The following is a 17560-nucleotide window of genomic DNA, read 5'->3' as shown; positions in this document are numbered from 1 at the left end:
TTTATAACATCTGTGAGAACCGCCACCACATGGAAAGCCTCTTACCAAAATAATAGGTATAAACAACCTTAAAAGAGATAGTCTCCATCAGTGGGTTAAACACAGGGTCCGGGAGCCACAGGACCAAATCATCCAACGGGGGATCGCTACCTCCTTCACCAAGATGGTCCGTGGATCATAGGTGACAAAAACGGACCATAGCATAATACCGGTTTGTAATGTTTATTTAGTAAAAAAGATTGTACTTACAAACAAAAATTTCATAAAAGCGTGTAAAAAAGACGCCGTCCGGCACTAGAGGAGCCCTTCCTCCTCATCGAACGCAGTGACGTCACTGTACGCCGTTCCAAACGTGTTTCGTCATGGGTTGACGTTTTCAATGGGTGCTGTTCGTCTCAGATGTTAACACCAACAAGATTTATTACCCCTTGGGACATTTTTTACATGATTGACTTATATGTTTATCTATGTCACTACTTATCTAAAAGTGCTAAATTAAAAGTGGGTACACTGAAGGACTTAGTAGGCTGGCTGGCCAGCCCGGGTTTACACTGATGCGATGCGGGAACCAGTGGGATTCCAGCGCCGGTTGCTGCATCGTATTTCTTCTGTGGGCAGTTCACACTGCCCTCTGCGAACCGCTGCAGGTGTCAATACATTGTTAACGACACCCCCAGTTTAGTTCACAGAGCGCAGTGTGAACTGTTAACTCGCACAGGAATCAGATTGCATAGGTGAGAACACTCATGTGATCTGATTCTAGTGCAGGAAAAACAAGTCCCTGCGATTTTTTACTGTACCACTCCAACTACAACTGTATGGCTGAACTTCTCTAATCGCCTCTGGTGTGAACTTGGGCTGAAGCAGAGAAGAAAAGCACCGTTCTCTCCTAGCAAGGATACTGAGGGTTAAATACTAAAGAGTCTTTATTTCAGATAACAAAGAGATAGGAGAAACAAAGTGGGAAAGCTGGAGCACAGATAAGCCATGGCATGAGGTTTGCAAGGAGACACAGTGAGGATCTGTATTTATATCTGACCTGGCTGGAGGGGTAAGAGTACAGAATGTACACAGTAGCTGAGTCTGCTGCTGAAGCCACTATCCGACGGCTCCATCATCCATGTGCACTGGGGTCACAAGTTCACAACACAGGAAGATAAACTGACCAGCTTTCTCACTGGTCTCCCGTCCTGTGCAGAGAGAAAGGGGGGTGGAACTGTCACCACACGCTGTATGAGAGAGAGCGCGCAACTCCAGCTAGCAACTCCTCTTCCACATCGCGCTGGGAGAACGTCTCCCGATCAACTCCACCCGCCGACGGTGCTCGCTCCCCCCCTCCCAGGCAGCCCAGCTTCTCGCCAGCCCTCATTTTCCACTCGCAAAATGCGAGTAGGCGAGTGGAATATTTGAGGAGTGCTATAGAGCTATATTGTAAATGACTCTGATCACAATATTAATACATGTGATATGAAATGATGTCCAAATCAAAGCTACACTATATTACCAAAAGTATTGGGACACATGCCTTTACATGCACATGAACTTTAATGGCATTCCAGTCTTAGTCCGTAGGGTTCAATATTGAGTTGGCCCACCCTTTGCAGCTATTACAGCTTCAACTCTTCTGGCAAGGCTGTCCATAAGGTTTAGAAGTGTGTCTATGGGAATGTTTGACCATTCTTCCAGAAGTGCATTTGTGAGGTCAGACACTAATGTGGACAAGAAGGCCTGGATTGCAGTCTCTGCTCTAATTCATCCCAAAGGTGTTCTGTCGGGTTAAGGGCGGGACTCTGTACTGGCCTGTCAAGTTCCTCCACCCCAAACTCACTCATCCATGCCTTTATGGACCTTGCTTTGTGCACTGGTGCACAGTCATGTTGGAACAGGAAGGAGCCATCCCCAAACTGTTACCACAAAGTTGGGAGCATGAAATTGTCCAAAATGTCTTGGTATGCTGATGCCTTAAGAGTTCCCTTCACTGGAACTAAGGGGCCAAGCCCAGCTCCTAATAAAAAAACCCACATCATATGCAATGCTGGCAGCACTCATACATCTATTTCCCAAAGACAACCTCTGGATATGACACTGAGCACCTGCACTCGACTTCTTTGGTGGACCATGGCGAGGCCTGTTCTGAGTGGAACCTGTCCTGGTAAACCGCTGTATGGTCTTGGCCACCATTCTGCACCTCAGTTTTAGGGTCTTGGCAATCTTCTTATAGCCTAGGCCATCTTTATGTAGAGTAGGGGTCTCAAACTGGCGGCCCTTCAGCTGTTGCGAAACTACAAGACCCATCATGCCTCTGCCTGTGGGAGTCATGTTTGTAACTGTCAGCCTTGCAATGCATCCATGAGGCATTGCAAGGCTGACAGTTACAAGCTTGACTCCCACAGGCAGAGGCATGATGGGTCTTTGTAGTTTTGCAACAGTTACAAGCATGACTCCCACAGGCAGAGGCATGATGGGTCTTGTAGTTTCGCAACAGCTGGAGAGCCGCCAGTTTGAGGCCCCCTGATGTAGAGCAACAATTATTTTTTTCAGATCCTCAGAGAGTTCTTTTCCATGAGGTGCCATGTTGAACTTCCAGTGACCAGTATGAGAGAGTGAGAGCGATAACACCAAATTTAACACACCTGCTCCCCATTCACACCTCAGACCTTGTAACCCTAACGAGTCACATGACACCGGTGAGGGAAAATGACTAATTGTGCCCAATTTGGACATTTTCACTTAGGGTGTACTCACATTTGTTGACAGCAGTTTAGCAATTAATGGCTGTGTGTTGAGTTATTTTGAGGGGACAGCAAATTTACACTGTCATACAAGCTGTACACTCATGCCGTGTACACACAACCGTTTTTCGGGTTGTAAAAAATTAAGTTTTTAATTTTTATGTCATTAAAAACGATCGTGTGCGGGCTCCAGAGCATTTTTCACGATGTAAAAAATGGGCATTAAAAATGTAGAACATGCTCTAATTTTTCACTACGTTTTTAACGTTTTTACTTTTAACGTCGTAAAAAATGGTGGTGTGTGGGCTTTAACGACGTGAAAAAAACGTGCATGCTCAGAAGCAAGTTATGAGACGGGAGCGCTCGTTCTGGTAAAACTAGCATTCGTAATGGAGTAAGCACATTCATCACGCTGTAACAGACTGAAAAGCGCGAATCGTCTTTCACTAACATGAAATCAGCAAAAGCAGCCCCAAGGGTGGCGCCATCTGAATGGAACTTCCCCTATAGTGCCGTTGTACATGACCGCGCTTTGCTAGAGCATTTTTTTTCACAATCGTGTGTAGGCAAGGCCGTTTTAACGATCGGGTTGAAAAAAACGTTGTTTTTTCTAGACCATTAAAAATGACATTTTTTACAACCCGAAAAACGGTCGTGTGTACGCGGCATCACTACTTTACATTGTAGTAAAGTGTAATTTCTTCAGTTTTGTCGCATGAAAAGATATAACAACATTTTTACAAAAATGCGAGGGGAGTACTCACTTTTGTGACATACTGTATTTACGAAATAGCTTTTTGTGCTCTTTTTGTAATGTAAAAACACAACACGTCATTTTTGTAACCCATATATTATCCATCTTGAGAATTATAATGTGGGTTTATAATACTGCACAAACATAAAAGAGTGATAGCAATACATTCAATGAGTTGTTATGGTATAGAGACAATAAAAACCACATTATTTGAAATTATGACAAAGTAGTAATAAACTAAAAAGTGCAATGGGAAATCCCACCAAAAAAGCCAGGGGTGCGCAGCCCAAAGGAAAGCAGCACCTGCTTTATGAAAGCCATGCCTATTCACATATGTTCCTAGACAAGCTGTAAGAAATATCTATTAATGCATGCATCTGAAATGTTTCTGAGTTCCTTGAATTTCCTTGTATATGGTAGGACTCTGAAATTTCCATTTCCATCTATAAGTGGCATCACTCTTCAGCTTGTTTCATTATCTCATGTGGCATCACTCATTAGCTTCTTCCATCACCTTCTCGAGCTGATTCAATCACTCATAAGTGTTTTCCGCTTTCTTGTGTGACATCACTAATCGGCTTGTCCCAACACATCGTTCTTGCCATTTTAATGAAATGAGTCTCAAATAGAAACTTTTTTTTTTTTCTTTTGCTCCCCTTATGATAAATCCTTATGAAATCTCTGGGATTTAAACAATGCATAGGTCCCGTGTGCCAGCTGTCCAGGGCACAGAATACGATACATGCTTTGAAAAGCGTGACAGATTTTAGCTAAAAGCTACAAATAAAACCTATAGTGAAACAGTCCACTGAAACAACACTTTTTGTACTGTACACAATTATTCATTCTAAAAATTATAAACTTCAAAATGATTTCATTTTGAAGGACCTAATTAACATTTTTTTTTAATATATATATATATTTTAAATTCTTTTAGCCACTTTTAGCCACGTTTAGCCTTTTAGGTAAGCATGTTATTAAAGTGGTGGCTAGACAAAGTGGAGGCACATAAATATTAGAAAAATCTAGATAAAAAAAAAAAAAGCATAAACATCAGTTAAATTAAATTCTGTACAATGATATCAAACTAACAAAATCAAAATAATTCTTATGAATTGTAATATTTTACTTTAGCTAGATTAGGACATAATGTTTAAAGAAGGGGTTCTTCAGTTTTAGCATAAACTGCTACTGTATTCTAATTCACACTGTAAATGAACGGGGATGTAACACAATGCTTAGAACTGGGAAAACGTATTGACTCGAGTATAAGCCTAGGGTGTCCATCTGCATGCCTCACTGTGCCTCACTTTGCCCATGTGTATGCCTCACTGTGTCCATTCCTCAGTGTGCCCATGCCTCACTGTGCCCATGCCTCACTATGCCCATGCCTCACTGTGCCCATGACTAGACTGACGTTTAACTTGGGAGTCTATGGAAGGGGTGCCCGGCTTTGAAATATCGGTGCTCTTCAGCCGTAGGTTCCCCAGACAACAAACTTTGCACAATTGTAGAGGAGAAATGGGGCTACATGTGTGCCAAGTTTGGGGTCCAGGGAACCTACGGCTGGCCGGGTCCCCAAAGTCCGGGAGATCAGGTGCAAAAAGGTGACTCGGGTATAAGCCAAGGGGGGCATTTTCAGCACAAAAAATTGTGCTGAAAAACTCGGCTTATACACGAGTATATACGGTAGGTGAAATTGGTGATGTCAATCAGAAGAATCGTGCACCATTGATGGTTTCAGTAGGGGGAATGGTGTCCCAAAGGCCAGATAAAAGCAAGCAAAGGACCACATCCGGCCCCTGGGCCCCTGTTTGGAGAACACTGCTCTATACCATCACTACACTGAAAACTATACAAAAGACAACACAGTCAGTTTTTTATTTTGTTTGTGTCTGGACTTTGTTTTACAGGCAGAGTTGCTAAAGCGTAGAATCCCCTTATATTAGACCCCTTTCACACTGAAGGCGTTTTTCAGGCACTAAAGGGCTAAAAATGGCGCATGTAAATGTCTCCCCTACAGCCTCAGGGTTAAAAGCTCCCTGCTAGTGGCCAAAAAGTACCGCTAAAAGGATGGTAAAGAGCCGCTAAAACTAGTGACGCTTTACCGGTAATGAGGCTGTGCTATTAGTGTGAAAGGGGTCTTACTGGTGCAGTTTCATATATATATATGTTTTAGTGTGCATAGGTGTAGCTTGAGTATAGCATAGAAAAATGCTGAGCTAATAATAGTGTCAGTCACTTTAAACTATTGCAACATGTTTGGATCCTGCGCTATTAATATATGAAGGAACAGCATTGTCCATCTCCAGGAATGAGGAATAAACAGGCGTGAGATGGATATCTCCTAATCCAATATGGGAGTTACTGTTCGGAGAGTGGATGTCATTGTTGTTACTCTCACAGTTGCCATTGTGTAGGAAGTAATGTCGTGAAGAAGGGGTTGCTGGAGATGATATAAGATTGATAGGATCCATATTGAGGCTGTCATCCTTTAGCTCCTCCCATAGATTTCCTGTTGCATAAAACATAAAGAAAAGTTATTTGGGTTTGTAAACTTTTGGCGTCACTGAGTGGCATTTTAACCAGTTTAAGACCAGGCCTTTTTCTGACATTTGTTGTTTACAAGTAAAAATCTGTATTTTTTGCTAGAAAATTACTTTGACTCCCCAAACATTATAAATATATATATATATATATATATTTTAGCAGAGATCCTAGAGAATAAAATGGCAGTCGTTGCAATATTTTATGTCAAACTGTATTTGCGTAGCGGTCTTTCAAATGATTTTTTTGGGGACAAAATACACTTTAATATTAATAATAAAAAAACAGTAAAATTATACAATTTTTTTCATAAAATGGGAAATGTGTAACGCCAAGTAAATAGATACCTAACATGTCATGCTTTAAAATTGCGCACGCTTGTGAAATGGTGACAGACTACGGGACTTAAAAATATCCTTAGGCAACACTAAATTTTTTTACAGGTTTCCTGTCTTTGAATTACGTTTCAAGCACAAACAGCAACTCCCTTCCCCTGTTCTAGCATCACTCCACATCTTACACAGGTTTCTATTGCTACAGCAAAAACACCTAAGTGAAAAACACCTGAAAAAACACCTATAATATTTGCAAATCTGCTAAAAAAAAATGCTCAATGTGTGAATATAGCATAACATTGAGTAGGCCCGTCGCTACAAGGCAGGCAAACCAACCTTGCTTGCCGCCCTTGCCGCGCTTCCTACAGCCGCCTGAGCGCTCTATAGAGAGCCTGCAGCACTGCTGCCTCGAGTCGTCACTTCCCCTTCTCTGTAAAATGGCCGGGCTACTTTTCCTTCCTCCCGTCAGCCGGACTCCAGCCGGGTACCGCGTGATACAGGAGATTCAGTTTCCTGTTCCCGGCCGGACTGACAGGAAGTGCACACTGAGTGCTCACTTCCTTTCAGTCCGGCCGGGAACAGGAAACTGAATCTCCTGCCGCGCGTTACAGACCCATGGGGGGGGGGGGAGTAAAAATAACATAGGGAGGGAGGGGGGGCCCAGGAGGAGTAAAAAGAACATGGGTGAAGTAAAAAAAAAAACATAGGGAGGGGGAGGGGGAAGTAAAAAAAACATGGGGATTTGTCCATTTTGCTTGGGGTCCCCAAATTCCTTTAAACGGCCCTAACAGAGAGTAATGTATGCATATTTGGCTATGACAACTGTCAATGGTTACAATATACAATATGGTTACAATATATTGACCTATGAATCATCTCACCATCTTCCATTCATAGATTCTGTTCGTTCTTAGAAGCTGTAGTACTGGCTTCTATGAATAAGGGAGCTGAGTGGAAAGGCTCTTGATGAGAACCTGTGACAGATCTCACAGTTCTATTAACCCCTTTTACACTTAGGCTTTAAGGCTGGGTTCACACTACTGTGCAGAGTGGCTCACTGCAGTCACTGTTCTCCGTTTCAGGGACGACGCTGGCCTGAATTTTTCATTAAATTCAGACCTGAAACTGAGCCAAAGACGCATGGGACCCCTGTGCCCCTGAGGTGTGTCAACTGGCTCCATTGAGAGCTGGTCACAGTCTCCTGTCATGTGAATTGGATGTGGCGAAACCCGCAATCAATTCTCAATAGAGTGAACCCAGCCTAATGGATACCATAAATGTGTATGTATGGACTTATTCTAAAGATACCTAGCCACTTGCCGACTGCCTAATTGTATATATAATTCATTTCTTTGATGTTAAATACTGGGGTTATGGCAGCAGCTAGCTTCCATAACCCCCCCTGTATATTTTTTTCAGTCAGGTGGTCGGCTTTCAGATAAAAGTGGTCCCAGCGACTAATTTGCTGCAAGATCACTTTAATACTGGAGCTGTCGGTAAGCACAGAGCCGATCCCTCTGATGCCTGGGCAAGAAGTCGAGTGAGGGCAAGATAGCCCCCACTCGGCTCTATGCCCTTGAAGGACCGGAGCGACTTCTGAGGTGTCATTTTTTTTATTCTTTTAAGGGTAAATGAGAGATCTGGGGTCTTTTTGATAAAAATGATAAAAAATAAATATTAAAGGGACAGTGTAAAAATTAGAAGTAAAATACCATATTTATCGGCGTATAACACGCACAGGCATATAACACACACCTTAACTTTAAGAGGGAAGTTTCAGGAAAAAAAAGGTACATTTTAAATAAAGAACTTTGAAGCAAAATAAAGGTCACGTTTTTTTCATTATCTTAATAAAATCAGCGAATAACAGTATCATACCTTGAAGTTCAAAGTCGGTAAGTGAAGGATTGAGGGCATCAATGTCAGTGCTCAGCTCCCCTTCTATCAGGTGGTCATGCATGGTCCTGGTTGGGGAATGCTCTGTAATCATATTCATATTGTGAAGAGGTGGGGTATGGGCAGGTATTGGAGAGTCCTGGGGATTAAGGGGTTGTGTATTTATTTCATCTTGGTTATCTGCTGAAGAAAAATGGTTCTGAGCCAAGCCATGGGGCTGCTGAATCATTGCTGGTGAAATCTGAGGGTAGCCATGTGGTAGTGAATTATAGCATGGTGGCTGCTTTTTTCCATGCATAGACTCAGACATCTCATGCATGGGCTGCAGGGAGGAAATGGTTTGTTCGTGCATGGTCAGCTGCATTGAAGCAGATGTATTCATTAAACCCGAGGCACTGCAAGCTAACAAGGTGGACCTGAGCTTCTCTGTTCTCTCTCCTATCAGCTTGTCAAGGTCCTCTGCGGAGAAAAAGAAAGATTTAAATTAATTAATTTGTAAAAGCCTGCATTGCTCATTGGCAGACAAATACTTCAGAGGGCCCTAGGTCTAAAAGAAAAACAATTTGTGCCAATTTTACCCAGCCATCTTTGTTGCTTTATGCCTATGCAAGGCCCATCATGTTTCCGTTCTCTTTCAATCCTTTCCTGCTCATCCATGATATTATTGTAGAGCACTCCTGTCATCACTTTCTATATAATTACCAATTTTTTTAGGGTAAATAATTGCCCAAGCTATTATAATGATCTTCAGGTGTCTCCAAACTGCGGGCTATGGACCACATCCGACCCCCTACAAGGTTTTACCTGGCCTGCATCTAGGGTCAATGGCGTATTTTCAGTGTGCACCGATTGTGGATTAATGTCATCAGAGGCTGCCTATGATTTCTGCTTCCCCTCCAACCGACACATGGACTCTATAAGGGGGGATCCTGATGTAAAGAGAACTCCAGTGTGGATTTTGCTCTGGGGCTTTGATGTTTTTTGGTCCACCAATAATTTGTACATATACAATGTGGCCCTCTTCATGAAAAGTTTGGAGACCCTTGGTATACTCCCTCTACAGAGAGGTCCCCACATGATGCCCCATTATTTTTTTTCTACTTCATTTGACCTTCTTTGCAGTCCCTGGTTTAATTTAAAAATCAAATATGTAGCTATGTAGGTGTATTTTAAATAATAGACAGAATATCAGCCAAATCCTGAAAATGGACACTAATTACGCTAGGAAATTGGACTTTAAACGGCACATAGTCAGGGGCGTCCCTAAGGGGGGGCCAGAGGGGGCCCTGACCCCCCCAACATCATGCTGTGCCCCACCATGTGCCCCCCCAAAAAAAAAAATTTTTTTTTTTTTGCGCAATTTTTGTTTTTTGCTCCCCGAGAGGGAGAGCGTCCCCAGTCAGCTCTGCGGGGGATTCCTCCCCCTCCCTCTGCTCGCCGACACTGCATAATGTGATCGCTCACACAACCAGATATTCTAGCCTGGGCCGTGTTTAAGTGTGTGCACTGCAGACTGCAGTACACTGTAATCACTGAACTACATTATCTCCATCCCTTCCCCCCCCATCTGTCTCCCTCCCCCTCTCCTGTTCTTTCAAAACATTCACAATTTACTTTCACTTTCAGTTAGGCAGATAATATACAGTGCAAAATTTCTTTCCTGCATCCACAGATTGCAGGAAAGAAACTTGCATGATTCCCCCATCAACAGACAGCGGTGACAGGGGAATATCCCTCCTGCCCAGCAATTGCATTCTCCCGACAAACAGTGATTATCACCAGTGGCTATACAGCAACCAATAGTGATAATTATAAGAGAATCTGCTCATTAATGGTTCAAATCTCAGCCAGTTTCTGCTGAACCAGCTGAGATTTAAACTGTCTATGGCTGGTCTTAGCTCCTAGGCAGCCCATACATTGATTAACACTGTGGAGTGTCGGCTTCCTGGCGTGATCGGGCATGTGGGATTTCAAACACACCCGAGCCCATCTCTATTGGTTGTAGACAGTTGAGCTTCCTGCACATTGCTTAGCAGCAGTGGACCGTTCTCTGACATGCTGATCAGGATGCAATCCAGGTGATGCTCTTAGTCAAATCCTAGTCATAATTATCAGAGATTTTATTGATTAAAGCCCACACTTTACAGGCATAGAGCCCACATGGCTGCTGATCATACGGTTGATTATATTTATGTGGTTGTACTCTTGATGCTAATAATTACTGTGTTTATTAGATCTGACTGGGAGCATCACCTGGATCACATCCCGATCAGCATGTCAACAGAGAAGGTTATACAGCATTACTGCTGCTAGGTGACCAGCTGGGGGCTCAGCTCTCTATAACCAATAGTGCCAGCCTTCCCCTGCATGCACCCATAATGTCACCAGCACTAGGTCCTAATAGACTGCCGCCGCTGCCAAGGAGACAGATGCCAGACCAGCGCTGTAAATAGCAGGGACAGGACAGCTGGGGATCCCCACTGTGGCAGAACACCAGGGCCCGGTGGCATGACAACCTTTGCAACAATGATAGTTCTCCCACTGCTTTGGACCCTTATATTTTCTTGGTGTGCTGGTGACATATATCTCTTGTTTTCTGCCACCCTGGGGGGCCCCAGTATAGTAGGAAGGGAGCTCACTGCAGAACATATGAAAGGGCCCATAGTGGGATCGTAGTAAAGGGCCCCAGGATATATATATATATATAATTGCATTTTATAGTTGGCCCCCCTACTTTTGTCCCTGTCCCCCCATGTGCCCCCCCTAAATATGAAAGCTGGAGACGCCACTGCACATAGGTACTTTATGTAAAAATCTAAGGGTTTTTATTGTAGAAATATATAAAAAACAATAGTACATTTAAGACTGTTTATATAGTAGTTATCAATACATGGCCCAAAATAATGCTTTTATATCACTTCCAACAACTACAGTTATTTTGGTAAACTCAGATGAGTAAAATACACATCCAACAAACAATGATAGTTGAATACAGTTGTGAAGTGAATAGCCTTAAAATGGGTCCAAATGCAGAAGAATTTTCTTGCTCTGCTCTACATGTTTCGCCCATCATTACGCTTCTTTAGGAGCATGGTAGTAAACAGGATGTATTGAGTAGTATAACATGAACCTAGATACCAGGGCACTAGCAATATATCTAGAGTAGATCGCCAGTCAGGATTGTAAGAATAATAGTAATAAACAGCGGCTCACAGGAAGGGATTTAACAGGCCCGTCAACCACGCCATCCACCCAGGTTTTAAGACCTTGGGCAGGTCACCATCTTTGGGCACTATTTTGGACAGGTTGTCCTTGCCCAACCTGCGCACTAGTTCTACTACCTTTGTGCATACCTTGGTGGGTTGAGTCAACTACATTTGAAAAAAAACCTTCTCTGCTTACCAGCAGACTGTGCTTTGTTTGTTACTCCGCTGTTTATTAATATGATTCTTACAATCCTGACTGGCGATCTACTCTAGATGATAGACCCTTAATTTCTTTGTAAGTAGGCAAACTTACAAAATCTACAGGGGATCAAATAATTATTTTTCCCACTGAACAGTCAGTTATCCCCGTTATCGTTGGGGATGTATTTGGTGTGTGGTTTCTAATGGATGGCTCTTTCCTAGTTTGAATGACATAATACACAGACTAGTCTGCATACCTGGTTTAGCCATGCTTTTCCTCACGGTGACAGGATCCTTTCTCTTCCACTTTTGCAGTTCTTCTTGCATCTTGTCAATCTTGGCTGGGTTCAGTGCCCATAAACATCCTTTTCGAGAAGAACTTCCGGATTTATTTTCTACTTTTTCAAAGCACTTGTTGAGGGACAAATTGTGACGCACAGAATTCTTCCACCCATCTGGAGCAGTCTAGAAACACAGGAGGTGTTTGTTAATTTTCTATTTATTTTACAGCACCCTAAACCAAAACAATAACATGCGTAGAATAGAAAACGCAGACTACACCAACAAATATAATGTATATTATTCCACAGCATCATTTATTTGTGTAATGATAATTGCATAACATTAGGCACGCCTACAATTCCCTCAATCTCTTATGTTGAACCTGGTTAACTGATTGTTGCTCCAAGAAGTTGCAAACTAGGTCATATATTACTTGTCATTTCTCCATCCCATGGACAGGAAACTAGTTTGTGCATTTCCCCCTGAATAATGAAGTGGACTGACACAATATAGCTATGGCAAGGGGGCGGGGCGGCTCATAAATTGACACTGGTGCATATGAACCATTTACACTAATGCCCTGTACACACGATTGGAGTTTCCGTCGGAAAAAACTCTAAAGTTTTTTCAAGCAGAATTCCCTTCAAGCTGTCTTGCATACACACACGGACACACCAAATTCCGACCGTCAAAAACGGTCCCGAGCATGCGTTGAATTGTTTCCGAGCATGCATGTTTTTTTCTCCGTCGGAGTTCCATACAGATGAATGTAATTTCCGTCTAAAAAAAAGAAAACATGTTCTCTTTCTAACTCAGTCAGGAATTTTCGACGGAAAAAGTCTGATGGGGCATACACGCGGTCGGAATATCCGATGAAAAAATTCCGTTGGACTTTTTCCATCGGAAATTCCGATCGTGTGTACGAAGCATTAGTGAATATTAGTAGTTATCTAGTATAGTCAGCTTCACGACTGAGGCCCCGTACACACGACCGAGTTTCTCGGCAGAATTCAGCCAGAAACTCGATCGGAGCTGGATTCTGCCGAGAAACTCGGTCGTGTGTACACTTTTCACCGAGGAAGCCGATGAGGAACTCGTCGGGCCAAATAGAGAACATGTTCTCTATTTCCTCGTTGTTCAATGAGGAAAGTTGGCCCGCCGAGATCCTCGGCGGCTTCAACACAGAACTCGACGAGGAACTCAATTTGTTTGGCACGTCGAGTTCCTCGGACGTGTGTACGGGGCCTCAAGCTAAACTTTTTTGTTTTTTGTTCTGAATAGAGCAGGGTTGGGTAAATATCTCTGTTTACTTTTTGTTGCCGTTTGTTTCTCCATGTGGGAGGTTTCTTTTTGATTTCTGCCTTTCATGGGAAGAGGTTTTTGTCAGAACAGGCAGCAAATACCAGAGCAGGCCATGGCTTTGGAAGTATGATAAGTCAGTGGCTCGGGGAGCTAATGCAATTTAGGTGGAATTAGAAAAAATGTATACAAAAAAATATAACCATCCTTATAATAAGATAAAAAGAGAAGCAGAAGCTTGGCAAAAATCACCTCAGCGTAAATACTGCAATGAATACTCAAAATATGTGCTCACTGAACATAAGGGGCCTGATCCACAAAGAACTGCCTATCTTTAGGCAGGCGTAGTGTATCTCAGATACACTACGCCGCCGTAACTTTTAGCGGCAGGTTCCTTATCCAGAAATAATTTGCCCCTTAGGTTACAACGCCGTAGTGTAAATGTGTCGGCGTAAGCACGCGAAATTCAAATGTCTGAGATGTGGGTGTGTTTTATGTTAAATCATCGTGACCCCACGTAAATTACGTTTTTTTTTACGGCGCATGCGCCGTCCGTGGAGGAATGCCAGTGCGCATGCTCGAAATCACGTCGCAAATAGTCAATGCTTTCAAAGTGAACGTAATTCACGCAAAGCCCTATTTGCGAACGTTTTACGCAAACAAAGTAAATGACGTAAAATTCAACGCTGTCCCGACGTCCATACTTAACATTGCGTACACCTCATAGAGCCAGGGGTAACGTTACGCCGAAAAAAGCCTTACGTAAACGATGTAAAAAAATGCGCCGGGCGGACGTACGTTTGAGAATCGGCGTATCTGACTAATTTGCATACTCTACGTAGAAATCAACGGAAGCGCCACCTAGCGGCCAGCGTAAATACGCACCTATGATCCGACGGCGTACTAAGACGTACGTCGGTCGGCTCTACCCCACATTCAGGCGTATCTTGTTTTGTGGATACAAAACAAAGATACCACGGCGCATCGTAGAACTTACGCGGCGTATCAATAGATACGCCGCCGTAAGTTCATTGTGGATCTGGCCCCAACTGTACGAACTAATGATATTGACTGCCATGGCTGTCTTTCATTTTTGACATATTTTTTCTGTAATGATCATTGTGATCCTAATTCACTAACCAAAGTCAGTCAGAACTTTTCTGACTTTGCTTGTTGCTGTATCAGATCAGTGAGTATTAAAGTCAGAGGCAGCCAGGGGTCTAGTATTCTCAGAAAGCAGTGTGCAGTGGTTGTCTTTTTCATAGCACGTTTGCTTTGAAGTTCTAGCAGATTTCATATTAATCATTGAGGCAGGAAAATTAACAAAAATTTTAATATGGCATATCCCTTATGTCAGGGCTTCTGACACAGGACATTAATAATTAGGCTTATTTCCTTACTTCGCTAATTATTATTTTGAAATCAAGATAAGATGCACTTTCCACTCACACTGTCTACAAACAGACTCTTGTCACTCAACAAGATGTCAAGTGCCATGCATCATTTTTATTGTTGTGTCTGTGTCTACATAATCACACATATATTCAGCCTTCTGTCAAATCGTTCCCACCCCGGATAATTACATTGAATTTTCATTCCTAGTACTGAAACACCAAGAAAGGCTCGGATTTTGAGCACAGACAATTAATTGCACTTATAAAACCAAGTAAAGACAGGTATAGATATTTTATACATAGTTACATTGCGCCATCTTGGACCAATGTCACTATGTAAATATATACCTTACCGGGCTGATTGCCCTGAAACTGAAAATCCCTGAAGTAGACATCACTGCTCTAGTGATCTCCACTTGCCTTTGGGTTCCGTAACAATTGGCTGCTCTACTGCATTCGGAACAATGGAATCGGCCGCTTAGCAAGGGCATCGCACATCGCCCTCTTCACCTCATCCAATCAGAGAACTCTTTTGCCCTGTACACACGATCGGTCCATCCGATGTAAATGGTCTGATGGACCGTTTTCATCAGTTAACCGATGAAGCTGACTGATGGTCAGTCGTGCCTACACACCATCATTTAAAAAAAAACGATCGAGTCAGAACGCGGTGACGTAAAACACAACGACGTGCTGAAAAAAAATAAGTTCAATGCTTCCAAGCATGCGTCGACTTGATTCTGAGCATGCGTGGATTTTTAACTGATGGACGTGCCTACAAATGATCGTTTTTTTCTATCGGTTAGGAATCCATCGGTTAAATTTAAAACAAGATTGAATTTTTTTAACCGATGGATAAATAACCGATGGGGCCTACACACGATCGGTTTGGCCTGATGAAAACGGTCCATCAGACCGTTCTCATCGGTTTGACCGATCTTGTGTACGCGGCATTTGCGTTTACTTAGATAATGCAAAGAATTCTGTGAATGGCGCCCAAGCTGAGTGACTGACCTTCTGGTCCACAATGCAGTAGTGCAGCTGATCTGTAGCTGACCTGGAAGCAAGTGGAGATCACTGGAGGAGTCGTGTCTACTTCAGGGATTTCCAGCTTTTAGGGGCATTATGGTATATACATTCAACATAAAATCAGCGCTGTTTAAAAGTCCTACATACCCCAGTCAATATAAATATATTTCCAAAAGTTCTTAATCTTCTTCTTCTTAATCTTTCTAAGTCCAATGTAGACCAAAGACTTCAACACAATCCTTTCTGGTTGTGGATCCCTTGTGGTGCTTCACACAATCTCGAAAAAAAGAAATGCCATTTAGTGTAGTATGTTCAACTACTTATGGCATTTTTTGTTTAGATTATTCGCCTTCTTGAGTGAAGTACCACAAGGGATTCACAACCAGAAAGGACGGTTTTGAAGTCTTTGGTCTACATTGGACTTGGAAAGATTGAAAACTTTTGGAAAGACATTTATATTGACTGGGGTATATACTGTAGGACTTTTAAACAGCTAGCGCTGATTTTATGTTGATTGTATTTCCCCACTAGAATTGTGGAGTCCTTTCAGCTGCTGCTAAGATTAAGGTATATATTGGGATAGTCCCTAGTGTGCTAAATTGCAAAGACATTTAATATAGTATATACAGTACACAGTCACATTGCCCAAGCTAAATCGATGTAACTATGTATAGAATTAATCTTTAATATATTAACCTTTTATGACCAGTGTAAAGGTAAGTAAAGTTTTGACATAGCTTAGATGCCCAGACCAAGTCTGGTACCTTCAAATGTCAAATTACTTATATGTAAGGGCTGGGATTTTTTGCATTGTCCATAAACGTGAGGAGCACTCCTCCCACTGAACATTATGCCATTCTTACATTCAGGAATCACTATGGATTCTAAATGTGGCTGATCCCTGCTAAACCTGCCAAATTTCAATCAATCTATGGCCAGCTTTAGTTAAACTGGCCTTTTAGTCACGGCCAAATGTCTGCATCTTAATGGGTTAGACAAGCCTTTCTAAGCTTTTCTAACACTGAGGATTCTTTAAAATAGTTTTCCAATCTCAGGAAATCCCTGATAATTTACACCCCAAGGTATTTAAGCATGATGGGAAGAATCATTGCCCTTACAGATAGCTAAAAAGATAGCTTAAAAGATCATTTGCACCAGTGGTTATTTATATGAAAGGCAGACATTGCTCAAGAAACCTCTAGCAACCTCTAAAGGAACCCTAAGGTTTCATAAAACACTGGTTGAGAACAGCTGTGGCTACACAATACAGTTCAGAAAATGCTTATCTGGCCATGTTTGCTTAAAGGGGTTTTCCACCTTTTTTTTAGTTCATTAAAAGTCAGCAGCTACAAAAAGTGTAGCTGCTGGCTTTTAATAAACAGACACTTGTTCCACGGCTCCAGCGACGCGCCGGCCGGCGCTCCGCTCCTCGCCCCCCCTCGCCCCAGTCTTCATTCTTAGTGTGCGCACCCGGCAGTGACAGCTTTCGGCTTCACGGCCAGGCACCCACTGCGCATGCGCGAGCGGCAGTGCGCATGCGCGAGCTGCACGGCGCCGTCCGATTGGACAGGCGCTTGCCTACAGGGAGGGGCTGTGAAAAGGCGATTAAGCTAATCGCCTTTCCAGCCCCTTGGCAGAAGGAGGAAGTGGGACAGGAAGTCCCCTTCTCCTGAAGCCCCCACTCCCCCCCAAAAAATTACATGCCAAATGTAGTGGGTTAAGCGGAAGTTCCATTTTTAGGTGGAACTCCGCTTTAAAGTGGCTATAAAGTCAGAATTTTTTATTTTTATTTTAATGCATTCTATTCATTAAGATAAAAAACCTTCTGTGTGCAGCAGCACCACCTAATACTTACCTGAGCCCATCTTGATCCAGCAATGTTGCA

General features: G+C 42.7%; 1 protein-coding gene across 3 annotated transcripts in view; it reads right to left on the bottom strand.

The window, feature by feature from the left end:
• Positions 1–5105: 5105 nt before the first annotated feature.
• Positions 5106–17560, bottom strand: part of FOXN1 (forkhead box N1) — a 102569-nt gene continuing 90114 nt past the window's right edge. For all 3 annotated transcript variants that reach the window (XM_040338504.1, XM_040338503.1, XM_040338506.1), the window contains 3 exons: positions 11929–12136; positions 8247–8723; positions 5106–6001 (listed from right to left, as the gene is read on the bottom strand). In XM_040338504.1, the coding sequence (XP_040194438.1) occupies positions 5730–6001; positions 8247–8723; positions 11929–12136 (957 nt within the window). In that variant the 3' untranslated portion in view covers positions 5106–5729. The remainder of the gene's footprint in view (positions 6002–8246; positions 8724–11928; positions 12137–17560) is intronic.

Source organism: Rana temporaria, chromosome 2 (genome assembly GCF_905171775.1).
Source record: "Rana temporaria chromosome 2, aRanTem1.1, whole genome shotgun sequence".
NCBI lineage: Eukaryota > Metazoa > Chordata > Amphibia > Anura > Ranidae > Rana > Rana temporaria.
The sequence above is the reverse complement of the archived record's forward strand: the minus strand, read 5'-3'. Positions and strand labels throughout refer to the sequence as shown.